This window comes from Cervus elaphus, chromosome 6 (assembly GCF_910594005.1).
Source record: "Cervus elaphus chromosome 6, mCerEla1.1, whole genome shotgun sequence".
Taxonomy (NCBI): domain Eukaryota; kingdom Metazoa; phylum Chordata; class Mammalia; order Artiodactyla; family Cervidae; genus Cervus; species Cervus elaphus.
This window is the reverse complement of record NC_057820.1, coordinates 11,500,150-11,526,414: the sequence shown is the minus strand read 5'-3', so window position 1 is coordinate 11,526,414 and position 26,265 is coordinate 11,500,150. Positions and strand designations below refer to the sequence as shown.

At 47.1% G+C, this 26,265-nt stretch overlaps 1 protein-coding gene across 2 annotated transcripts; it reads right to left on the bottom strand.

Moving 5' to 3' along the window:
* Positions 1 to 8,453: 8,453 nt before the first annotated feature.
* ZNF518B (zinc finger protein 518B) lies at positions 8,454 to 25,298 on the bottom strand. Of its 2 annotated transcripts, XR_006341738.1 has the most exons (3): positions 25,171 to 25,298; positions 10,758 to 15,093; positions 8,454 to 8,695 (listed from the first exon to the last, which is right to left on the bottom strand). XR_006341738.1 is itself a non-coding variant. In XM_043906184.1 (2 exons), exon 2 carries the CDS (start codon positions 14,903 to 14,905, stop codon positions 11,672 to 11,674), a length of 3,234 nt encoding a protein of 1,077 aa, XP_043762119.1. In that variant the 5' UTR covers positions 14,906 to 15,093; positions 25,171 to 25,298; the 3' UTR covers positions 8,454 to 11,671. The 2 variants fall into 2 exon arrangements, 1 of the variants encoding a protein (XP_043762119.1); XM_043906184.1 differs by having other exon boundaries at positions 8,454 to 15,093.
* Positions 25,299 to 26,265: the final 967 nt, after the last annotated feature.

Here is a 26,265-nt window from a genome sequence, read left to right as displayed (position 1 = left end):
TTTACTATGCTTAAGCTTTTTATGAATTTTAGCTTTCCTTCAAATCTCAGTTTTAATTGTATTTGAACATACAGATAACTTCAGTCTTAGGGAACACCAGTGTGAATTATCAGCACATATAACTGCCAGCCATGGTCTTCTTTCAATTTATTTCAGAAACCTTTGAGTCCTAAATCATCATCTCCAGGGACTTCTCTGATGGTCCAGTGGTTAGGGCGCAGTGCTTTCACTGCCGAGGGCCCAGGTTCAATCCTGGGTCAGAGAATTGACATTCCTTAAGCCCTGCTACGAGGCCAAAAATAGTCATGATTTCTTAGTGAAATGTCTTCTAATGTGAATAAAGACTAGAAAGAATCACTCCATTTTCTTCTACATATAATATGCATCCCTTCCAAAGACAGAGATTTATATGATATTGAGACTGGAAGAAATGAAGGGACTTGCTAGGCTTATGATTTCTAAAATAAAGGTTAAAGGCTAAATTCATTTTTCAAAGGATCAAAATGCATTTGTTCCTCAAAAAAGTTTGGAGACAAATTGAGAACAGCAACAACAGCCCAAGGAGGACAGGTTCTGGCTGGAGTGTGTGTGTCTGATGGGGGGAGGTTGGCGACCCTAGTGCTTTTTGGTTGTCCCTGAAGCTCCTGCCAGACTCCCTAGAGATTTTTAAAACCATGAGATGAACTTGGGGATCTCCATAGCAGCCCACCCATACCATGCTGGTCCTAGGAGTTCATTATAAAGTGAAAGTGAAAGCCGCTCAATCGTGCCCGACTCTTTGTGACCACAGGGGCTATACAGTCCATGGAATTCTCCAGGCCAGAATACTAGAGTGGGTAGCCTTTCCCTTCTCCAGGGGATCTTCCCAACCCAGGGATCGAACCCAGTTCTCCCGCATTGTAGGCAGGTTCTTTACCAGCTGAACCACAAGCGAAGCCCAAGAATACTGGAGTGGGTAGCCTATCCCCTTCTCCAGCAGATGTTCCCGACCCAGGAATTGAGCTGGGGTCTCCTGCATTGCAGATGGATTCTTTACCAACTGAGCTCTCAGTGAAGCCCTGTTAATTATAAAGTACTACTCAGAACCTCTAGGTGAGACACGTCCATGCTTCAGATAACCTTATAAAGAGCCTCCAGGACCAAAATCCTCAGGAATGACAATGGAAACGGGACAGCACTTGGAGGAGTGAAGTTTGATCAGTCTTGTCTGAGCTGCTGAGAGGTCAGGGAGTTGGTTACTCTGCAGTCAGATGAACTAGTTCTCCTTTAGTGTTGGAGACAAAATCGAGGAATCTGTGGTTGGATCTATTATGTCTGAAGTGATAAATTGCAGCATTAGGCAAACGACTGTTTTCTGTATCAGTTCACAGAATAAATAAGGATATTTGACTTGAAATGCTTTGACAAGCATTTCAGCTTGATCCAACAGCCCTTGCTTGCTCTGTTTTTATAAAAGAGAAAACTTGAGGGTTTCAAAGCGTGGTCCCTGGAAGAACAGCTTCAGCTCTGGTAGACAGACTGCGTGAGATATATGTGAGATTTCAGTGAGATTCTTTGTTACCTGTATGCACAGCAAACTAAACAACAGAGTTCAAATCACAAGCTGACTACGCACTGAGCCCAGAGAAGGTGTGCCCTCAGTCCCAGCTGCCCTGTAAACCAGCCATAAAATGATGGCACGGCGAGCAGGTGGTCCGGTTTCAACACACGAGTCCTGAGCAAGCTCATAACCAGTTGACGCACAACAACATCACGGATCAGTTCTTTGCAACCTGCATTTCACTGTGACTCAGGGCTCAGCTTGTGCAGCTGAAGGACGCTTTCCTTTCATTTCCTACTGTCTTCCTTCCTGCTGGCCCCTCCCTCCCCTCCACCCTCAGTTCATATTACCATTAATTATAACCCTGCATATGCTGCCTTCTCTGATAACACAGAGAATGTCTCTGCCCTGCTGAACCCTGGGCACTTTCCCCTCTTCCATTTTCTAAGAGCAGTAGCGATGCCATGGCAACGCCTAATCCCTAACATTGTGATGGGGGTGTGGTCGATGAGAGAATCAGAGCAGGTGTTCTTGAAAAAGGAAACAAAGAATAAGCCTGGTGAAGGGAGAAATGAAGGGGTAATGTTCTAGATCAGTACTTCTCTGACTGTTGTATGCATAAATCACCCAGGGACTTGCAGGCTTAGATTCAGGTGGTCAAGGATGGTATCAGAGAATCTGGAGCCCTTACAAAATGTCAAGGGATGCAGACGGCTACTGGTCCAAGGACCAGAGTTTGAATCGTAAGTTTAACATGCAATGTGAGGGCAAGAATCTTGCTATGAGAGTCTCTGTGATACCATGATCACGTGTGTCTTCCCCAGAAAAGATGTTTGATACATTAGTATGTAAATACTTACTGAATTAAACTTATATCTGAGATACCATCCTGGGTGCTTGAATTATCATAATAATCCTGCATGATATAAAAATATGTCAGTTTTGGCTATAAAAGTGAGGCTGATGTGATATGCCTTTGCTGACAAAGGTTCATCTAGTTAAAGCTATGGTTTTTCCAGTAGTCATATATGGATGTGACAGTTGGACTATAAAGAAAACTGAGTGCTGAAGAATTGGTGAACTGTGGTGTTGGAGAAGACTCTTGAGAGTCCCATGGACTGCAAGGAGATCAGTCCTGAGTGTTCACTGGAGAGACTGATGTTGAAGCTGAAACTCCAATACTTTGGCCGCCTGATGCAAAGAACTGATTCACTGGAAAAGACCCTGATGCTGGGAAAGATTGAAGGTGGGAGGAGAAGGGACGACAGAGGACGAGATGGTTGGATGGCATCACCAACTCGATGGACATGAGTTTGAGTAAGCTCCGGGAGTTGGTGATGGACAGGGAGGCCTGGCTTGCTGCGGTCCATGGGGTCTCAAAAAGTTGGACACGACTGAGCAACTGAACTGAACTGAGTGCTACATGCTCTGAGGCACAGAGAGGCTGAGCTACTTGCTCAGAATCATACAGTTACTGTGGCAAGTTGTTGCTTACCAAATATCCCATGCCCTCCCCTGTATTTCCCAACCTCCCTTGCAGTCAGTTGGAGAAGGAAACAACTCACTTCAGTATTCTTGCCTGGAGAATCCCATGCACATAGGAGCCTGGCAGGCTACAATCCATGGGGTTTCAGAGTCAGACACAACCTATGAGCTAAACAAACAACAACTTGAAGTTGATTGAAGCTGTTGAACTAATTCCGGCCAAAGGACCGCTGGGGACAAGCATGTGTCACCTCCTAGCTGAAGCAACTAAGAGCCAGCCCTGTGTCCTCCTCCACCCGTCCCTTCTCTGTTTTGTACTCTGCCATCTAAAGCATGGCCCCCAAGGCAAGATGAGCAGGGGTGCTGCCCAACCTGCAGTAGACTTCGCATGAGGATACAGAGATCTTTGCTGAATTGAAGCCACTACAAATTTAGGTTTGTTATTAGACTATTCCAAAAAGTATAGGCTTGGTGTTGCTGTCAGCCCACTCTATTGTATAATAGGCTTTTGGGGACTTGCCACGGGGCACTAGTGGTAAGGAACCTGCCTGCCAATGCAGGAGACAGAAGAGCCTCGCGTTTGATCCCTGGCTAAGGAAGATCCCCTGGAGAAGGGCATGGCAACCCACTCCAGTGTTCTTGCCTGGAGGATCTCATGGGCAGAGAAGCCTGGGGGGCCACAGTCCATATGGTTGCAGAGTTGACAGGACTGAAACGACTTAGCATGCATGCATGCACTAGGTCCCTGGAAGGTGAGCATAACCAAAATACATTCTAGATGAGGCAAACCACAGTACTGCCTGTCAGTCTGGCCTGGATAATAGCAGACACTGGGACTGTGACAAGTGAATGGCCAGTGACTTGAGAGACATGAACCGTAAAAGCCCGATGGCGGTCCCCTGTGACTTGGTGAAGTTTCATTCCCTAACAAGAACCATTTCTAGTTCTGTTCTTTACCCATATGAAGGCATGTCTTCAAGCATGGTTGCTAAGTCACTTCAGTCTGACTCTCTGCAACCCTATGGACTGTAACCCGCCAGGCTCCTCAGCCCATGGAATTCTCCGTGAAAGAATTAGAATGAAGAAAACCTTGTTTTTAGAGATTTTATGGGCTCTGCTCATGAACTGAAAGAAATCTTTTTAGAACAATTTCAATGCATACCTTAAGTGACTGACTTTACAACCTTTGTGAAATCATTCAATAAATGGGGAATGTGGTTTGTGTACACAATGGCACATTGATTTCTGTATCCCTAATAAGATGCATCATTCTACTTGCATACAAACATCAAAAGAACATGACTACTGTTTACATTTTTCTAGGGATATGGGACGAAACAGAAAGGATTAGCACAACTGACCTAATAAGGAATGGAAAACCTGAAAAAGCAAACAGAAATCAAGTCGGTAGTGAGCCTCTCCACTCTTTCCCTCCCCAACCCAGTTTCCTTCTCTGCTGCAGATGCCTGTCCAAGATGTCTTTACTGGCGAGATGGCTTAGCGCTGCAAGGACCAGCTGTTCTCTTGTCTCAGAAGCAATTTGCATCAAATGGAGAAATAAAATGACTTATCCATTCTATGGTGTAAGCTCTTAGATCTGTAAACACAGCACTATATACACAAAAACAGATCATGAGGAAGTAAGATTTATCCCAGGGATACCAGGAAGATTTAACACAAGAAAATTTTATTCAAGTAATACACTACATTAGGATTTTTAAAGAAAGAAGTTAACTCAAATACGTTATGTAATTTAGTTATGGAGAAAAATCTAAATGACTTATGACTAGAAGAGAATTGCCCTAGGCTGATAAAATGTACCTTCCCAAAGCCTAAAGCAAAAATTATGCTTTAAATGGAATGGGGAAACTCTAAGGAAATTTTATCTCTTCCCATGTTTCTTTCTTTTAAGCTCTAGCCTATGCTTACACAGAAAATATAAAGATCCCAATTTTCATTTTTCATTTCACACTGGTTAGGACTTCTTTTAGACAGTTGAATAGTGAGAGGAACATTGCTACTAGAGCCACTTCCATGGTTGATGTACAGAAATTCGACTGATTTTTAAAATATCGAATTTGCGTTTGGCAATTTTGCTGAACTCTTAAAATTCTTTCTTCTTCCTTCATGGCTTTAATTGATTATGCAAACTATACAGTTCTTATTGTTACTGTGAGTGAAAACTGTTCTCCAAAAAAAGGAAATAAATGATAAAACATTATTGTCCAGCACATTACTACATTTTCAAACCGATTATCAGATTATTGGGATCTTACCAGACTGACAGTCACATGTTATGATTGATTACAATTTTCCTCAAATGCATCTATGAGTTCCATGATTTTCTAATCAAAATCTCAACAGGGATTGGTGAGCTGATTTTAGTATGCATATGAAACAGCCAAGAGCCAAGGGTAGTCTATCTGCCAGGACTCATTTTGTGTACATTTCTGTCAGTGGTAAACCGTCTCAGTAGAATTACTGAAGAAGAATCACAGTAAGCTGTGTGGTGCTGCAGCACGGAGACCCAACCATAGAACCACACAGATACGAAACCTGCATGTATGGAAGGTGTGTTACATACGGGTAGACAAAGAGTCTCCCGTAACGGGGGTTAGGACAACTGAGTGAGTGATTCACCTGGAACTGACTTTTCTGAGGATATGGATCTCATGTGAGTTCAGGTGTTGTCTCGTATTTTTAAAAACTTGGACCCAGATCCTTTTGAAAACTGGAGAAGGGCATGGCAACCCACTGCAGTATTCTTGCCTGAAGAATCCCATGGACAGAGGGGCGTGGTGGGCTACAGTCCATGGGGTGGCAAAGAGTCGGACATGACCTAGCGAACAAAGCACCACCACCACCATCTCACTAGGGATCTGGGAAAGGCAGACAAAGCAATATATTGCCCCTTCAAGTTTAGATATTGCCAAACAGTGTGCTGAGGTTTCCGTTTCTCCATACCTTCACCGACTCTTAGCGGACTGTTACCATTGCACAATTGTCAGATTGGCAGGTTGCTTTCTCCACCAGCAGCTGCTATCTGCATGCCCCCAGCTCTCAGCCTATGGTCCAGGGCTGTAGGGCTATTCTCTCGAAGCCCCTTTGGAAGGTCGTGCGACCACTTCTGGGCAGCGGGCTGTGAGTGGAAGTGCTGTATATTGTTTCCCACCCATGCAAGACCTTCCGCTCCTGTTCTGTCCCTGCCCCGGTAACGGAGGGGCCCAGGTGGTTCAGATGGTGCAGAGACCAGCGGCCCCTCCAGCAGGCTGGGTCCCTGACCGACTGTGAATACAGTGTGAGTGAGCGCTAAACATCTGTTTGGTTGACCAACTATGCTTGCAAAATAAAGCACCTCCAAAAATCGCATGTGCGACCTTTTAAGGCAGATCTAGAAATTGAACTGTTTGCTGAGTATTAAAACAGAACCTGGAACAGAAGCGCCATTCCCTAAATGTGAGTAAAAGCTAGCCTCACCTGGCCTAGATTTAGAGACACACACAGATAAATGAAATTCGACCCTTCCCATCAAGAAATCCAGACCAGTAAGCTAATATTTACAATAGAGTCCTTTTCCTTTGTCCTATCCTATTCAATATAATAAAACACTAGACACTTACGGGTAATGAACACTTGGAACGCGGCTAGGGTCAATAGAGAACTGAATTTTTTAACTGAAGCAGCACAATCTTTCCACTAAACACACATATATTTTGATAGGACGACATCACAACTAAAAATTTAGCATCAGAAGTGAAACATGCTTTAAGCTTAAAATATACCAGACTTCTGAAACCTCATTTAAAGTATACATATGTATTATATATACACACACCCTTTGTGTTTACACACAGAAAATATCTCAATAGGTTTTATGTTGCTGCTACTACTAAGTCACTTCAGTTGTGTCCGACTCTTAGCGACCTCATGGACTGCAGCCTACCAGGCTCCTCCATCCATGGGATTTTCCAGGCAAGAGTACTGGAGTGGGGTGCCATTGCCTTCTCTGAGGTTTTATGCTGAAATATGGCTAAATCACATTTTGAATGTATTGAGGCAAAACATTTTCTCATCTGCTCTTTTTACTGTCTTAAGTGTGGCTACTAGGTAGTCAAGAATATGTATACGTATTGTATTTGGACAGCACTGCTCATATTCGACTACTTCCAAATGTGATACCTTAAAGAGTATGTCTGCCATGTGCTGGAACCTCAGGAGGGCAATTTACGCAGACACCTGTGGCAACATAACGCTCTACATACGGTAAGGTGGAGAGATTCACAGATGCAAGGAAGGGTACCTCGGGGCTTCCTGCCCCAAGGTCCCGTCCACTACTTCACTCACTGGCATGTGAACCTGATGAACAGGTGTTATTAACTTTTTTTTTTTTTAACTATAATACGTAGATTAGTGAGGGCCGTTTCCCAACTATTGGCCTTTGTCTGTCTTGGCTACCATCTCCCATCCTAGTGACATCATAGCCTGAAGTCCAGGGCTATACAAATTCCCTTTGGGCTTCAGCTGCCTTATCTGATCTCTACTCCTCTAGATAACCAGTCAAATGGGCTTGGTTGTGTCTTGACTCTGTGATCCTGTGGACTGTAGCCTGGCAGGCTCCTCCGCACATGGAATTCTCCAGCCAAGAACACTGGAGTGGGTAGCCATTTCCTATGCCAGGAGATCTTCCCGACCCAGGGATGGAATCTGAGTCTCTTGTGTCTCTTGTATTGGCAGGGAGATCCTTTACCACTGAGCCACCTAGGAAGCCCAAATAACTGAAGGTGGTAACTAATTAGATCTACACGGTTGGAGGATGACTCAACTCAAGGTAATAAGCCAAACTGATGAACTTCAGCAACTCCTACCTCCTGTATTTTCCTCAGGATTTGCCAATATTCAACTCAAGTCTAAATCTCTTCTCTTTTCGACTCCTTGGGTACTGGGAATAAGATGAGGGAATGAAGCCCCCTCACCAAATACCCTCATACTTTCCAAGAATGTAGAGAAATCAGATATAAACAATCACGTACATTTGGCTAGAGGTTGTCACCCACACACCTGGCCCCCCAAGGCTCCCTGACTACTTGGGGACACTCCCACCTGAGCCTCACTCCTAGTTGAGGCCGCACATGGAGGGCAGGTCCCAGACACCTTCTCTGATGAGAGGACCATGCTACCAAAATTGCTGCTGCTGCTCAAACCAGCATCTCTTGTGAGGGTAAGTCAAAGCAAACAAAAATGTCACCTGACCTCATTTCAGGTCATGCCTGGTTAACCAGCAAGCAGCACATGGAATTTAAAATACACTTTCATGGAATTCAAAGCACCTGTGTTGTGTAGACTGATGCTTTTATGTGGTTCAGAAATGTATCACAGGACGGCTGTGTAATAGCCAATTCTCAGAACATGTGAAATGAAAGGACGGAGAGAATTTTACAGTTGTTTTATTTAACAAAAGTTACGCCAACGTCTCTATCTATATACATAACGTGTTTCAAAGTCAGAGCAGCAGAGACACAGACTGTTAATGCAGGACATATAATAATGCTTACAACATGTTATGTGATGTTTTGTTTTCTGCTCAATCGGACACTGACAGATTCAAAAAATATCCCAAAGGCTGAGCAGCATCACGTCTTCGTTTTCTGGAGTGGCTTATATCATTATGTCCTAAAAAAAAAAAAGAGGGATGGAACTTTGGAGGGTTAATACATTGTGTTCAGTTTAGTTCAACCAACAGCTCTTGGCCCATAAGAGGGACTCACAAAGTGTTTTGGACTGGGAATAAAAATTTGAGTAAAATAGCCTCTGGGTATGTTAAAAAAATTTTTTTTTCACTGTCATATCATAAATATAAGAAGATCGTCTCATTCCCGATCCCCCAAAGTAAGAAAGTCTACGTTAAAAAATAAGTTAATGACTTTTGTATTAAGAACTATGAATAACATTTAGTGAGTAGAGATCCTTCAAAATTAAGGTAAGAAAGCTGACAAATACTCAACACAGCTCTGCCTCTACCTTCTCCAATTTTGTTCGTTTCATGACATTAAGCTACATGTTAACACACTATTTTCTAAGGTTCTTTATATAAGGAAGACAGACATGTTTTGCTTTCTCATTTTTTTATGACTTCCAGGAAGCTCTCTCAATTCCTTAAAAGGTACTGAAAATCTCAAGAAGCCTAGCTACATGTTCTACTCACAAAATTTTGCTCTGTACAAGTACATAAGTTGACTTTTAGGTAATACTTGAAAAACAGCTGATGCTGCCAAGTGTGAATACTTCATGTTGACACTTAACACTCTGACCTGATTCAAGGTCATCTTTCCTGGAAGGTCAAGGTATAGCCTTTCAGGAAAGATGCTACCAAGCAGTGAGGTATAGAAGGAGGGGGAAAAAAAAAGTCACAGCCTTTTCTTCTCCCCTCAACTCTTAAGAGCCTTCTTTCATGCTAGGGGGTTGGGGGGTAATAAGTCTTCTGTGGATAAAACTTTAAGATTGCTCTCCTTTATGTAGTGAAGTGGTACACACGACCCATTTCCCAAAGAGCACCAACTAGAAATGCACAAGGACTAGATACTGTACTGAAACGATTCACAGGGGTTTCTACACCCATTTGTTCATGGAAATCAGACCCATCACTTACTGTGCTTCCATTTTCTAAAAACGAGATCAGACCATTATAAAAATGTACTCCCAAAATAAATTATTTCTAGAATATAAAATGCTTTGTATTTTTCCAGCCCACATAACTCCATTATAAAATAGGAAATCAGAAAATTAGCTACCGAGTCTTCATATGGTAAAAAATATATGTGTACACAAGTATATACACATATAAAAAAACCCAAGTTTCAAATTTCAATAAAAACTAACCAATAAACCAACATAATGATTATGTATTAAACTACACACAAGCCACGTCAATTTATCTGTAATGAGAACCAACTACAAAGTATTAACAATCAAATGTATCAGAGGATAACCTAAGACTTCCCCACATGGAAATGGATCAGGAAGCCTTCAACTGACAAGCCAACAAGAAGCCTGCTCATGCCCTTTTCAGATATAACCGCCCCCGGTTCTCCAAGGGAGGAGTCCACAAGGAAGGAAAACGTGCGCCCTGGGGCTGCCTTGCACTTGTGCTCTGCATTATGGCCGGCTCGCGGCTGGCTGGGGGCGGTGGGGGGCATGTGAGGAACACAACCCAGGCTGATCTGTGCTTGCCAAGCCATCCACCTGCCCATGCAGCCACAGTGGTACAGAGGGCGGGCTGCGGAGACCAGCACCAGCCCTGCCTTCTGCTGGTGGGGGGAGCTGGAGTGTTTGTGGAGCCGCCTCCCAGGCGGGGTGAGCAGCAGGGAAGGCCTGATTGCAGCTGAGATCAGTTAGAAATTACCATCGATGAAAATAGGGTACGGTGTTCCTGGAGCCTGAATAAAGACAGTGGGGAGGTTTCCATTTTGCAGATTCCTGCCTGTTCACAGTGTTTTCAGGAAGGAAAAATCGTAAGGAGTGGACAGGTGAGTGGGGAAGCGGTCTATTCCACAAGAGGGCCTGTTCAGAAAACCCACCAAGGGAGGGCAGAATACGACCTGGCCGGCAGGGGGGCAGCATCTGACCCACGGGTGGTGGAGGAAGACAGAGCGTGCAGCCCCCAGCCCTGGTTTGTGGGGAGCTCCCAAACCAAAACTCAGTCTCACTAAAGCCCCAACTTGCTTTCCAATCCTACCTCGACTTGTCTCCCCAAACGTCATCCAGGTTCAACGGAGCCTGTTCATTCACAACGGACATGGATTACTCAGCCGACTCTCAGGAGAGTGATAAGGGCAAACGGGAGACAACTTCAGATGTTTTCTTTTTCTTCTTCCAAAAAAGGCACATTCCCTCCCCCACCATCATAAATCAAGGTACTTGAAAAAGAAAGCAAAAGCTTGAAAATCTTTTATTCTTCCCCTAACATCTGCTGTTGTTGCAAACTCAGGCCAAACTTTGGAATCATTCTTTAAAGGGGTCAACAAAAGCACAATCTCTCTGTGCTACAGTGAATACTCAGCAACACTGCAGAGTGGGTGAGGGATTTAAAAGAACGCCACTTTCTTATAACCAAATTTAAGATAACGAAGTAGAAAATGTAATCTCCATTATGTACCAAGTATTCAGGAGATAAGTTAACGCAAAAAGGAAAAAAAAAAAAAACAAGGGATGTGCACACCAAGACCTGGGTTTAATTCTTCAGTAGCATTTTGTTATATAAAGAGCATGTGTCCAACGTTCTAAACTTGCCCCTTTGAATGGATAAGAAAAGATTTGTTATCTACTCAGAAAAAGGCTGCCGACTGAAGAGAAATCTCAGATCCCACTAAAATCTGTTCCGAGTTTCCCTTCTCCCCGAACAAATGCGTGTAGGTGAATCTGTGCACACTCCTTCAGGGACACAGACCCTTCTGAGGTCCAGGCACCTGGCTTGGGCTCAGGCGCGTGGCTCCCTGCATTCCTGGGAGGATCGCAAGACTGGCCTGCCCTCCCATCCCTGCAGCCTCTATTTCCCCCGCTGAGTCAGGGAGGGACACAAAACCAAACCACCCAAACCAGGACCAACTGAAAGGGAGCAAAAACACCGCGCTTCCGAGACCGGCTTTTCACTTATTTGCCCTTGGAAGAAAGAACATCCCAGTCTCTGGTTGCTTCTATCAAATGCCGCTGGCCGTGACTCATCCACTCTTCCTGGTCCTCGTAGAGCCGCCCACAAAACCAGCACTTAAATATACACTGCGATGAGTCATCAGGCAAGGAATCCACCACCTGGTAGTTGTTTTTATGAACCTTCTTCAGTTTCATTTTCAGCATCATTTGCCTTTTGATCTGATTGGCTTCCTCCGCGTTCTGGTAGGTCAGTCGGACGTGGTGCCGCCTCATGCCTAACTGACACCTAGTCCTCTCTGACAACACCACCTTGAGGACGTTGCCTTTGTACTTGTTGATTACCTTCATCACGTTGGACACCTCCGGTGAGTCGACGTCAGGATGGTTTAACACAATGACGGGCTGGTTCCGACGGGGGCATTTGATCAACTGGTCTGGTTTAGCTGCAATCAGTCGAAGCTGTCTTGCAACCTGAAAGATGGAAGGATCCCTGAAACAGCGGCTGGGGTCAGTCTGGATTTTGCTTTTCTTCTTAGATGAGCTGATTTGTCTGGGTTTACCTTTACTGATGGGAAGACTTCTGGGGAACAGTTTCGCTTGCTTGCTCATTTCACTGCTTCCTTGCGGGCCATGCAGGGGTCCGGGTTTTTTGGGCACAGTGCTGCAGTGGGCACTCTCTTTTCGTGATTTAGGCCGAAAAGACAGATCATGATTTGGGGACATATCTATGGGTCCACTTTCACTAGTCAAAAACTGTACGTCCGGGTCTGTCCGTTTCATTGGGCAGAGCGGAATGGGCTTTATTAACTGTGTCTCACTGCATGGGATATTGACAGGTGCTTCGCAGGTCGCCTCTATAATGTGGGAATCCTCAGAGGAATTAAGAACCCTCAACACGGCCCCCTTGGGGATCAACACTGGAGTAGCCACATGTGGCTTCTTGGTCACTCTGCTTTCGGTTTTCCCGCTGCTGCCTTCGACAAGCTTTGGATACGCCTGCTGGTGCCCGAGCTGCCCACTGACGCCACCAGCGTCCTGAGGTCTGGGGAGCATGCCCGTGGAACAGCCAGCACTGCTGAAGGACACGTTAATTTCCTGGATGCATTCAGGCGTGGCTTTTGAAGTGACCTTAGACGCCTTCCCTACAGGATGTCGATGGGCGCCGTTTGCAGCCAGAGATGAAGGCTTGCCACAGGATTCGATTAACTGGGCTATCTTTCTGCGCAAGAGTTCAATTGACTTTATTTTGGATGTTGAACTATTCCACCTGACGCCCTCAGGGACGTTTTCAGATCCAGAGCTCAGAGAAAAGACTGAGGAGATGACCGGGCCATCGAAGGAGTCATTAGTCTGGTCGGGATTCTTTAATTCCAGTGGTTTATCCCCAGACTGCTGGGCTCTGACTCTGTCTTCTCCCATTATGTTGATGTGTAAATACTCACTTCTGTGTTGAGAGGAAGCCTGGCCTGTGTTTGAAACTGCCTTATGCTCCTGTGTCTGGCTGTCTTGCAGCTTCCTGGGAGGGGCAACTGTTTTTGCAGGAAGGCTGATCTCATTCCTAGAGCCCACATCATTCTGACATAGGGGCAGTGAGTCCGTTTCTCCAGAGAAGGAAATGGCTGCAGGCGGTGCAGACACGGGAAATAACTGCTGCGAGTCACTGGGTAAGTTTCTTCTGTCTTCAGTAAAAGAAAGGGCAGTTTTATATGGAAAAGAGTTCGATGAAGTTCCAAGACCACGTAAAACACTGTTTTTCACTAGAGATAATGGAGAATGGCCTTTGAAGGCAATGGAAGGCAGAGCAGCTCTATGGGGATACGGGTAACCTTTTCTCTGCAAACTCTCAACTCTCCCCGGGTTGAGCAGGGATTCTCCGCTGCTGTGACGGCCAGAACTTGGCATGAAAAAATCGTAAGACCTCACCCATTTCACATTTTTAAGTTGCTTCTGAACTGATGACTGTAGACTACTGATGCCTCCAAGTTTTCCGATATTCCCTTCGATCGCGAGGGACTGCATGGGCTCTGCGGAAGCCATTTTTTCCTGCTCGCTTGCACCCCTCTCTTTAGACCCACGTTCAGAACTACCTCCATCGCCTCCACTGGCGTCGAGGCAGTTGGTTTCTTCCAGGGGAAACAGTCTGAGCACGAGCTGCTGCGTTCCGTTGACAACCTTCACGTCCATCAGCTGGGCTAGACAGTTGGCGGGGACGACGAGCTCGGCTGGCGCCACCACCGTTAACGGCATCCCCGGCTGCACGGGCTCTTTCGAGGGGGACAAGACCTCCACCTCCACACTTCTGTTCCCCAGCAGGCTGAGCTCAGTGGGCTCTGACAGGGCCCCTTTGTGTGGGATGCACACCACGTCTTTCTGGTACTCTTTGGATTCAGGTAACAATGTGATGCTGTGTGTCCTGTCTTTACTTGCGTGGAGGGAAAACCTTGAGAGCTGATCTGACAACTTATTTTGAAATGTGGTCCTGGGACTGGAAGCTTTTGAAAGCTCTGGGTTTTGCTTGGAGGCGCTGATCCTTTTTGGCTCCAGCCTGGCAGCGGCTTTGGGCAGCCGTTTGGCCCCTGCCTTCTCGTGGACTCTCCTCCTGTGTTTGACGATGTAGTCGTTTCTGATAGCACCATAGTCACAGTACTCACATCGGTAAGGGAAAACGCCTGTGTGCTTCACCAGGTGCCTCTGAAACTCCCCTTTCGTGTAGGAAATGCAGCCGCAGTGGGAGCAGACGAACTTAATCTCTTCGTGCTGAAGTGTGTGCTTTTTGTACTGCAGGGGGTCCTTTGTGGAAAATCGACATTTGTCACAATAGTATTTGCCTGGCTTGAAGTTCCTTACCTTAAACTTGTGATTGACAGAACTTGAGACGGCTTCTGGTTTATTTCCTACTTGAGTAGCACTGCGACTGTTGTTCACAAAGTGGAAATGGGGAGCGGCCGCGCCAAGGCTGCATTTGAAGCAAACGTATTTGTCCTCCTTCTGGCTCTGTGCAGTGCCCTTTTTCAGATCCTGAAGTGGGACCTCGTGCACACTCTTGCACTTTACACACGTAGCAACAGTCATGGCGGCAGCCTCTGCCTCGGAGCCTTGATACAGAAGAGTCTGAGTGTCTGGTCTATCTGGTCGAGTCCCTCGATGAGCATTAGGCTGTTTGGGTGACATGGTCAAGGCATTGCGTCCGTCACCAACTTGTGTGCTACAGAGCTGCTGTCCAATGTCCTTCATCTCTTCATCTGCATTTCTAAAAAGCCCGCTGAAATCCAGGAAGACTTCATACAATAAAATCCTTAGGAAGCATCTTTGGTACACTTTGTGGCAGCGTACCTAGGAGCATACTTAATTATCTTTCTTCATAAAGCAGGCCAGGATCCTCAAACGTGACTGCTTCCAATTCTCTGATATTCCAGGCAACACTAAGGGGAAAATAAATCATAAAGCATGATTAATGCATGAACTTAATGTTTAGCTTAGCTAACATGTTTCCAGACTTACCCTCTACTTCAATGACCTTGGGAATTTTATGCTAAATCTTCACCTATTATCTTGGTGCACATGTTGATAGTAACACATAGTACAAAGAAGTGAAGTCAAAGTCGCTCAGTCGTGTCCGACTCTTTGCTACCCTATACAGTCCATGGGATTCTCCAGGCTAGAATACTGGAGTGGGTAGCCGTTCCCTTCTCCAGGGCATCTTCCCAACCCAGGGATGGAACCCAGGTCTCCCACATTGTAGGCGGATTCTTTACCAGCTGAGCCACCGGGGAAGCCCTGGTACACACAGTACGTAGTACAATAGAACTGGCAAATAACAAGCCTCAACTGAAAATATTTTCAAACTCTACCCTCTAAAACGCATCACTTTAGCAGGGTAATAATCATGGCAGTCACTCAGGATGGCCTTTGCTGAGTGAGTTACTTTTAAGTGTCATGGAGAGCATCTAGCAATTTCACAAGTGTAATTTTGTATCAACCTCCCTAATACCTTCTGTCACTTTAGCTTCTAAACACAGGTAAGTGGTAGAACCAGGACACCAGCTCCAGGGTCCATTTGTTTCTATGTACATGGAGTCACGAGCATGGATCCCAGCGCTCTCTCATGCACCCCATCTGCTTGAACAAGTGCTAGGAAGCCAACAACATTCTGACAACACAAGGCAGACAAATACCCGCTTCGCATCTTACTGAGCATCTATCAGGTGCCAGGCACTGCTCCAGCCCCTACAGGGCAGTGGTGAGAAATAAATTCACCCCTCCCCTCATGAGAGTGCAGAGAGGGGAGAAAACAAGTGTTTCTTTATTGGGCAGAAGGTGGCCAGTGATTGGGGAAAACATACCATGAAACCAGGCCAGGGGGACTGGGCGTGAGTAGGGGACGAGGCCGCAGGGCTGGGGTGTGGGGGTGTGGACAGTCAGGAGGGGCCTGAGGATAAGCCGACACTGGGGCGGAGGGCGCTTCAGGCAGAGGGAGGGCGAAGGTCTGTGGGAAGTGGGCCTGGAGCACCTGAGCGACAGCAAGGAGGCTGGGGGTCAGTGGACAAGAAAGGGGGTGCTAGGCGAGGGGGGCAGATTTGGTCAGGGGAAGGGGAGACGGGTCCAGGGAAGACCGACAGTGCGGCATCGTGAGGACATGGCTTCTCCCGCACGTAAGGGAGACCTGGGGAGAGCCCAGAGCTGCAACACGACATGACCTGACCTTTATTCCAGCCACTGCCTCCAGTTGCTGCAGGGACCCGGGTCTGGGAGGGCGAAACGAAGGCAGCAGGGAGACGGGGAGAGGGAGGCAGCGGGACTGCACTCCTGTTGTCTGGAGCCAGTACCACAACGCGTGCAATGCAGTGATTCTCACATAAAAATAGTTTTCTTTCACCACACATTCTTTTTTCAGCATACACAGAACTAGCAGCGAAGCAAAAACCATTTTAGTTCAGGATCTGTGGAAAGCCTTCCTTTTATGATCTTAAAAAAAAACAAAACACTTTCAACCTTTCTCGCATCAGTATTTTTTTTTCATCATCTGGCAATCAGAATTACAGACACTTACCCAGCTTCCTCCACAGAGGAGCATGAGGACTAAAGCACTAAAGAATACAAGATAACGCGTATGTACTTTTCAAGTGCTTCCCCAAGTGTCAAGAGTCACACAAGGCCTCAGTGTCTGTTCAGATGGGCAGAAACATGAATGGGAATTAGCCCTTTCCCTCTGGGATCCTGCTCACAAGCCAAGGGCCACACAAAATAAGTCTGAAAGGCTGAAGTCATACACGTTTGATCATCTAAGAATGCTACTATCGCCCACATGTTCAGTTGGCATTTCCATCCTACTAACACAGAGGAAGCAATGGCTGCAGGCAGAGCCTAAGAAAACCACTGGTCTGAGGAATGCAGAGGCTGAAAAGGGGATCTGACCCAGTGGTTCCTGAAGCTGGAGGAGCCACAGAATCATAGCAAAGAGAGATACTCGGCTTCACCCCAAAGCTCACCAATCTAAACTTCAGTGGGAGAGAGATGGGGAAGAGGTGCCCGTGGTCACTCATGTAATTCTGACGAAAAGGCACTATCAGAAATCAATGGCTGAGACTTCCAGCAACAATTCAATCTTTTAAACCATCTTTGCCAGCTGGTCATGCAGTTGAAGCTCTAGTAACTGCCAGACACCAGACTCCTTCCCTCTTTGGGCAGTTTCACTGTCCAGAATTTACCCTTCAATAAAACTGAAACCAGCATCCCTGTAACTTTCTTAGATCCTGACCTTGGAGCTACAAACCACCGAATCCCTGATAGACCAGTCATTTATCTGCCCCTTCCCTCTCTCGTCCTGTCTCAATTCTGTTTACAAGATGTGCATACCAGCCTCATAATCTTGAGTGAGCAAGAAACAGAGAGAGGAAGGAGAGCAGGGAAAGGAATAGGAGAGATAAGAAAGAGAGGGAGGGAGGGAGGGAAAGGAGGGGACGTGGGACAAAGTAACTTGCTTGCCTGGTATAACCTGCTTACCAACTCTTTAAAGAACAAACAAAATAGGCAGTTTTGCCATTTCCTTTCCAAATCCTTTTGAAAAGGTGGAGGTGTCATTCCCCCCGGACTGGAGACTTGGACTGGGTGATAAAGACCTTAGCGAAAAGTGGAGAACATCCCACTGGCAGAAAGTCTAGAGAACCAACCACGCCTGCTCAGTGCCTCTGCAGCACAGGCGCCTCCTGGAGGTGCTTCTGCAAGGCCATGCCAGCAGCTATTTTGAATAAGGAATCCACAGAAGCAAGTGCCAATTCGAAGCATGAGCTGTGATTAGAAAATAGAGTTTAATGGGGGAGTCAAGGTGCTAGGCCATGCATGACCCAATGATGTCACCTGCTGCAAAGTACCTTCTTGGCCTCTAAGCCAGTCTCAAAACTATACAGTTTCTACCTTGGTACTTCCCTCCATCCAGGTGACAAAGATGTCCAGCTTCTTCAAAACAAAGTTCTCTTTGGCCATCATAACGTGCAGCTAGTCATGGGTGAAAAAAGATCTCAGACGTAGCATCCAAGACAGAGGTAAATGGACACAGTGGAAGAAGGAGATGGCTCTGATGTTGGCATTTACACTTGGACACTGACGCTGTGCCAAGCACACCTGAAATGGGTCCCCGGGACCTTGCTCCCTCCACGCCCCTTTCTCTACCTTGTTCACACTCAGGTACAGCCACCTGTGAACCTGGGCCCTCTGGCAGATTACTCCCCAGTGAACTGATGACCAAGAATTACACAAAACAACTGTCGGTGTCAGAGCCATGTGTGGGCCAGATGCTGAGAGGCCACTAACCAATTATGAGTAACATCAGTCTCAGGGATCACCTACCTTCCAAACTCACAGTACCCTTTACAACATCTCTGCCTTGGATCTCCTAGGACTAGAGACATACTTTTTTAAAGTTCATTTAGAAAGGCTCTCAAAAACACAGAAGATACTTAGTATTATTAACTTCGGACATGGTAAATAAAAGTTAATGTTAAGCTGCCCGTTTTTAAATGGTGAAAAGTGTGCTTTATAATGCACGATTACCTCCAGCATCAGAGAAAGATGACTTCCATGGACAAAGAGGAGGCACACAATGTGTGACAAACATGCTTCCACTAGACTGAGTCTTGCCTTTTCCCGGGAAAAAGCCTAGCAGCATCCACCACTGCCAGGTTTTCATTCTGACTTTGAGCTCACTTGACCTGGTGACTTAAACATTTGGAGGGACAGATGGAGAAAAACGTTGAGTTTGTTAGAAACCAGTCCAGTGACATTGAGGGCTATAAAACTTATGAAGGGCGTCTAAGTTTTTATTAAAAAGGAAGCATCTGATTTCTAAATACTGGACATGTCAAGTGTCAATAGAAGAACAGAAAGCAGGATAACAATGTTTAAGGCAGCAGATTCTGGAATCAGATCATAGGGTTTCCAAGACTATCCCATTGCTTTCCAGGCCTGACCTGAAGCAAACTGTCCAACTATAAAACAGACAGTAGCAGTACCTACTGAAATATTCATTGGAAGGTCTGATGCTGAAGCTGAAACTCCAATACTTTGGCCACCTGATGTCAAGAGCTGACTCAGAAAAGGCCCTGATGCTGGAAAAGACTGAAGGCGGGAGGAGAAGGGGATGACAGAGGGTGAGATGGCTGGATGGCATCACCGACTCGATGGACAGGAGTTTGAGCAAGCTCTGGGAGATGGTGAAGGACAGGGAAGCCTGCCGTGCCCCACAGTCCATGGGGCCACAAAGAGCTGGGCGTGACTGAGCGGCGGAACAATTACTACTGTATCTCAGGGCTGTCGTGAGGACTGAATGGGGCAGTGTGACTATAAGCACTCAGGTTCTAAGTTACTCACACACAACTGCTAAAAATATTATTTTCCCTTATTTTATGAAGAAAACAAAAGAAGAAATGGTGCCTATCACATAAGTAGTCCAAGGAGCTAAAACACATACTTCTTTGTTACCTGGCGTTTTCTGGAGTACACAGTGAATCTCACTTTATAATTTTAATTACAGTTGCTAGGTTGTACTGTCTAAAAGGGAATTCACCTCTGGGGTCAAGCCATCCTCCTTGACTTAGTGGCAAACAGGCCAACAGGTGCTTATAGTTGCCAAGGAAAAGATGCTTTATCTACAAGAGTGCTCACTACAACTTAGGTTTACATATAATCCAGTGTACTGACTGACTTTTTCCTTTCCAAGTTCTGCTAAATTGTGCATTATCCCTGTAGCAAATGAATGTGTTCCCACACTAGATGTTAATGAGCAAAATTAAAAAAAAAAAAAAAACAGTTGCTAGGCAATTAAATCATACATATGCTACACAGATTATCACATACATCTTGTGTTCATGAGATGCCCACCAAACTCAGTCAATTTTAGCTGGCTGACTGCATCCTTTCTTGGACAGAGAAGCAAATGAGAAAGCTTTTCGAAGACAGGAATCCTTTCATTTTGTCTATTAAGCCATAGAGAGCATAGGCTAGTCTAAGTAACGTGTCTCAATAACCAAAAATTTATTTATTTTTTCAATAATCAAAAATTTAAAACATTCTACCCCTAAGTGATCATTAGTATGTAAATGAGTGATACCTGATAAGGGTAACAGTCCAACATTAGGTGTGTAAACTGCCAACACCTCCCCAGTAAGTCAGTATTCAAGGAGAAACAATGTTCTCACTCAGCAAGAAGTTTTTCAGACAAAGAATCAGAATTGAACTGAATGGTAAATAGATCTACACAATGGAAAACATCAATGAAGTATTTTCTTTGTGCTCATCTACTTTCACTTGAAATGACAGAACTGATGGCCACCTTGATGGCAAGAAAGACTTCTAAATGTTGCTGACAAATGTACACCTCTGGGATCTTAGACTTCCTTCTGAATGCAAGTGTATCACTTGGGGCACGCAGAATGAGGCAAGAAGGTTGGGCAAGAGAGCCTGTGTTCCAATTCCTCAGCTTTCCAGGTGAAAAGAAAGTGCACGAGAGTTGGAAGATCAATCTTCATGGGTTACCAGGAGCAAGGTTTAAAACCTAGGTTTTGACTTGGAGCTGTGTCATTCTGGACTCATTAACCTCTCTTGGCCTGAGTTTCCTCACTTGTAAAATGGGAGTTATACACTAATTGACATGACTGACCTGAGGAAATGGTGTATGCAGTGAGCAGGTAGCCTTATGTTTGGCAAACTACAGGTTTTGTCAAGAAATAAGCCAACATATTTCTGGTTAAGAAAGATTCTTTCAAGTGTAGAAGATTCCAGCCATCACAGAGGAGCAGATTCGTAGTTTAACAAATAAGCCTAACGAGATAAAAGGTTTCTGGCTGGAGGCAAGGCTCTTCTCCCCCACTCTCCAGTCCACAAAAGAGTTCCTTAGAGGAAGACTTGACACTGCAGAGTATGTGAACTGAGACAGCATCAGAGAACAAAAGAAGTTATTCTTTTTGAACAATTTAAGAGATAACATTTCTAAACAAAGAATATGACTAGTATCAAAACTTAGGGTTCTATACATGTAAAAAAAAAAAAAAACTTAAGAGGCAACTATGCTCTTGCTAGCATTTTAAGAAAGGTAGCTTCCCTTGAGGCTCAGCTGGTATAAAGAATCTGCCTGCAATGCAGGAGACCTGAGTTCGATCCCTGGGTTGGGAAGATCCCCTGGAGAAGAGAAAGGCTACCCACTCCAGTATTCTGGCCTGGGGAATTCCATGGACTGTGTTGTCCATGGTGTCACAAAGAGTTGGACATGATTGAGCTACTTTCACTTTCAAACACAAGGTAGTACTACTTATTAAACATTCCTAGTGACTTCAGGTCTCTAAAGGTGATAAAAATGAAGGACAAATACATCTTTGTACTTCCCTCCATTTTTTTGCCTCAAAGTCAAAGTTTTGTAGAAGAAATGGAGTAAGAGTTAAATAAAAAAGTATAATTAAACAAACAAAAATTACCTCCCACTGATTCTTAACCTTGGCTGCATCAGGGTAGTCAACCTGTCAGAATGTCTGGGATGCTACACTTCTTTAACGAGGTTTCTGTGATGTGTAGTCACTCTCCTACATAGCAAATTTACCTGGGGAGCTTTAAAAACAATGATGCCTGGGCCCCCCTGTGTGGGGGGGGGGAAGGCTCAGGGTGTTTTAAAAGCCTGCCAGGTGGTTCTAACGTGCAGTCAAGGTTGAGAACCCTCACCGGACATTACAGCTGCAGCGGAGCAAGTGTCGTATCTCAACGCTCCTGTGCGACCTTTCACAGACCAATTCATCCCTGGGCGCCTGGAGGTGAGGCAAGGCCGCTGCCTTAACTGTAATGACACCGGAAGGCAGACTCTGATAGACCCTTGCTTATTAGACTTTTGACTTTGGAAACATCATCACAGATGCCCTGTGGAGTGTGTAATGACAGTAACCCGTCTGCAGACTCTTGGAAACTGAAACGTGCCTGGCACGGCGTGAGCACAATGGGCATGAGTCAGGACTATTTACTGGACCCCTGCCCAGCCTGCTGTCTTTAAGAAACTGTGGACGGAGGATGCAGCAAAGTAAACAGGTGTTTCAGGGAGGTGGTAAATGTCACACTAGTGATCTGATGCCGAAGCTCTCCGTGGCTGGCTGTGTTACCAATGCTGGGCACTGCGGCCCAAGTCAGGTGGAAGCGGAGGGTGGGGTATGGAGGCAGATTCATGCATTACCTCCAGTACTCCTCAAAGTGCCCCCTCCAATTACCTGCTTCTTGTAAGTTCCGGAGAAACTGGCTTTTCCCAGGTCATGGAGTCAGTCAGCTGGCGTCTAACCTAAATTCCTTCTGCTACCCTGCTCAGGGAGGCTGAGAACAGCAGTCACAGTTGGGCACCATTCTTACTTCCTGCCTGGAGCCATCGAGCGGCTGAGTGAGTCAAAAGCATGCCGAGTCCCATGGGCTCTTCCCAGGCACTGAGTCCCATCTGGTCTCAACCTCAGGCTCTGACACAGGCCTCTATGCTAACCCTGGGAGGCAGTGAGGCACCGTACAAAGGCCCTGCAACAGAAGCCAGACACTGGGGTTTAAGTCCTGGGTCTGTGTAGCCTTGGTTTCTCCATGTCCTCCTTGCTTGTAGAGAAAAAGGGGACTGAGCCCCCAAAGCGCTTCTCCAGCAAGGGAGCTTAAAAGGGGAAAAGGCTTCCCAGGACTCAGGTGGAAGAATGACTCAGACTGCGCTTCTCTGGGGGTAGGCTCGGGCACAAGGCTCACATTCTTCCCAGGTCATTCTGATGCCTCCCCACTCCCCACCCTAGGATAAGAATGTCTGGATCTGATGGTCTCCAGCCACTTTCATCCCCAGGATGCATTCTGGGGACTGCAGTTGGCTGAGTCTGAATACGTGAACAAAGAAAATGCCATCTGTGCCAGGCTGCTTGAGAACAATCGAGACTGAGAAAGCTTCACTGGTGGGGACCCTGTTTACCACAGGCTTGGTCACACAAGGCACTCAAATGTGTATTGGCTGAATGGAGGAGTCGATGAATGAAAAAAATGTCAGCCTTCCTGGCGACAGTAACAATGTTCTTTGTTCTTCTTTCTCATAAACTGGCCCAGATCTCCTCACTTTCAAGTGAATAGATCAGTAGACCTATGTGTATTTTTAAATCGCTATTACTAGACTTGTAAAAATCTACATTAGTTTGGCATAACTCACGAAGGAGGAGGCCCAATAAATAATGACCTCCTTTGTCTGTTTCCAAGAAGCACCTTGCAATAAATGTTTAGCAGCCCAACAAAACTAAATATGCACAAAAGTATTATTTTTCAAGGCTATATTAGATCCAAGATTAAAAAATAAGCTTTTGAAAACGCATCCTAGGTTAAGGATAACATTGATACAATTTTAAAAGTCAAACATTTGTATTCTACCTAAACAGACTATATTGGGATACTGGTTTTTTAAACTACCATTTGCTGGGCCAGTATCTCCAGCTGGGAACCAGTCAGGGATTGGAATGAACTTTGCATACCTGACTCAGAGATAAAGGAACACATTCCTATCCTCTCTGCTCTTCCATAGGAAAGGGCTGCCTGCTCCTGGAGACCACGGTTTTGTCTCACTCTTGTGGCTTCAATTCTAAGCTTAAGGGGGTAATGTTTCAGGGATCTAACACCACAGTTTAGGCGTGTAGACGTTTGTTTTTAATCAGAACACAGTGCTTAGTACTTAGTTCACTTTTCATTTTCCTACCTTAGGTTAATAAGCTGTTCACTATCCCAGTTTTTAAAAATCATGGGTATTTTCACGGGATGCACTGAATAACCAACGTACACAGAGGAACTTAAGTGTTTTCTTCATTCTCTCCTTTGGCTTCTTTCCCTTTCCGATTCGGGCATTTTCGTTCTTTTGCACCCTACATGGTCTCTTTGGCTTTAAACTGCCCAAAGACCGTCCCCAAGGCAATAAGATACAAAAGCATCTGGGACTGGGGTAAGGTCCCCCAAAGAGTGACGTCAGCATTTATAGAAGGAGACCAACCGTCATCTACCGTCCCCTTACGCCCCTTTCCAGCACAGAGGCCCTCCATGGACAAGCCCGACCCTGGGCACGTGCCCCCAAACTCCCAAGGAAAGACAATGCCAAGTCGGGTTTTCCAGTTTATTGTTGGCACGCGCACACCGACGGTTCGCGTTATCCAGGGCGAGTCCACGTCGCGCGGCGCGGCTGCGGGGAACGGCAGGCGCTGGGGGCGCAGACGGGTAACACCGCGCCCCCTTCCAGCAGGGGGGAGCGGCGCGCGGGTGGGGGGGGCGTCCTTCTGGCCACGGAGACCGGACCACGTCAACGCGGACCTCCGAGGCTCGCAGGAGGCTTTAAAAATGGCCCTCCTGACGACACTTCCTGCTCGGAGCCGACCGGTAGGAGCTCTCCCAGGAGAAATGCATCATTTAAAACGCTTGGGGGCGGGCGGAGAAGGCCGGGCCCGGCGCCCCGCAAGCGGGGACGCCGCAGCCGCAGCCGCCGCCGCCGCCGCAGTCGAGGGTCGCGACCCGGCGCTCTCGGGGGCGAGCGTGCGGGATCGCAACGGCACAAAGGCTGACTAGCGCGGGGGCGTCGGGCGCGCAGATCCACCGCCACCCCCGGGGGTCCGCGATCCCTGGCTCCGCGTCCCCTTCCCCCCAATCCCAGCCCCGCGCCCCTCCTCCCACACCCGGTCCAGCCCGGCGGGAGACCCCCCTTTCCCGTCCAGGCCGCCGCCCCCTCCTCCTCCTCCGCGTCCAGTCCGAGCCCGCGGCCGCCTCGCGTCTGCCCCGGGGCCTCCGGCCACAGACGCCCGGCCGGGCAGCCCCGGGCACGCGGAGGCCAAGCCCCCGCACCTCCCGGCCCCGGCAGCCCGCGCCCGGCACGGCCTCGTCCGGCCTCTGCACCCCGCGCGGCCCCTCACCGCACCCTTGGACCCGCCCGCCTGCCCCGCACACGCGGGACCCGGCACCCTCGCCCCTCCACCGGCTCAGTCACTCACCGGGCCGGCTGGTCTGGGTCCCGCGGAGAAGGGGGGTTGTCTACACCGCCAGCGCCAGGCCGCCGCCGCCGCCGCCACGCCCGCTGTAGGTCCCTACTCGGGGGGCGGAGCCCGGCGACGCCGCGCGTGCGCAGTGCGGCTGGAGGCCCGTCCGGAGCGCGCCCGGCGCCCGAGGTCCCTAAGGCTGCGCCCTCCCCCGCCGGCTCTCAGATCCTTGCCGAGCACCCCCCGGGGCTCCTGAGCTCAGCGCTCGCATGCGGAGCCTCTACATCAGCTGCGGTGCGATATCACGCTGGCCCCGAGAGCCGCTCGCCCCCGCCAAAGGAGAACCGGTCGTGCTTCTATATCGTTGACCCAAGCCGAGCGATCGTGGGCCCAGAGGAAGAAGGCCTTTGCTCCCTGCCCTCGTGGAGCTTCAAGTCCAGGAGCAGCAAAGGAGCTCCGGTCTTCAGCCTTCCAAATTCTCTCTGTGTCTCTCTCTATTGAAAGCCGCCGTGAAGGAACTGGGCTTAAAAGACCCAGGTTCGAATCCCGATTCTTGAAACTTCTTTGCATCCTCGCCGTGGGACCTTGGGCGAAGAAGTCCCTGGACCTCTCGGAGTCTCAATATTTTCTTTTCCAAAGATGGGGAACGTCAGACCTGAAGCCCAGTTTCAGTTTCAGCTCAGTCGCTCTGTCGTGTCCAACTCTTTGCGACCCCATGGACTGCAGCACGCCAGGCCTCCCTGTCCATCACTAACTCCTGGAGTCTACCCAAACTCATGTCCATCAAGTTGGTGATGCCATCCAACCATCTCGTCCTCTGTCATCCCCTTCTCCTCCTGCCCTCAATCTTTCCGAGCATCAGAGTCTTTTCAAATGAGTCAGCTCTTCGCATCAGGTGGCCAAAGTATTGGAGTTTCAGCTTCGGCATCAGTCCTTCCAATGAACACCCAGGACTGATCTCCTTTAGGATGGACTGGTTGGATCTCCTTGCAGTCCAAGGGACTCTTAAGAGTCTTTTCCAACACCACAGTTCAAAAGCATCAATTCTTGGGCACTCAGCTTTCTTTATAGTCCAATTCTCACATTCATACATGACTACTGGAAAAACCA

Excerpts from the sequence above, each read along its gene's own strand:
- ZNF518B (XM_043906184.1), bottom strand. The coding sequence starts at position 14,905 with ATGAAGGACATTGGACAGCAGCTCTGTAGCACACAAGTTGGTGACGGA.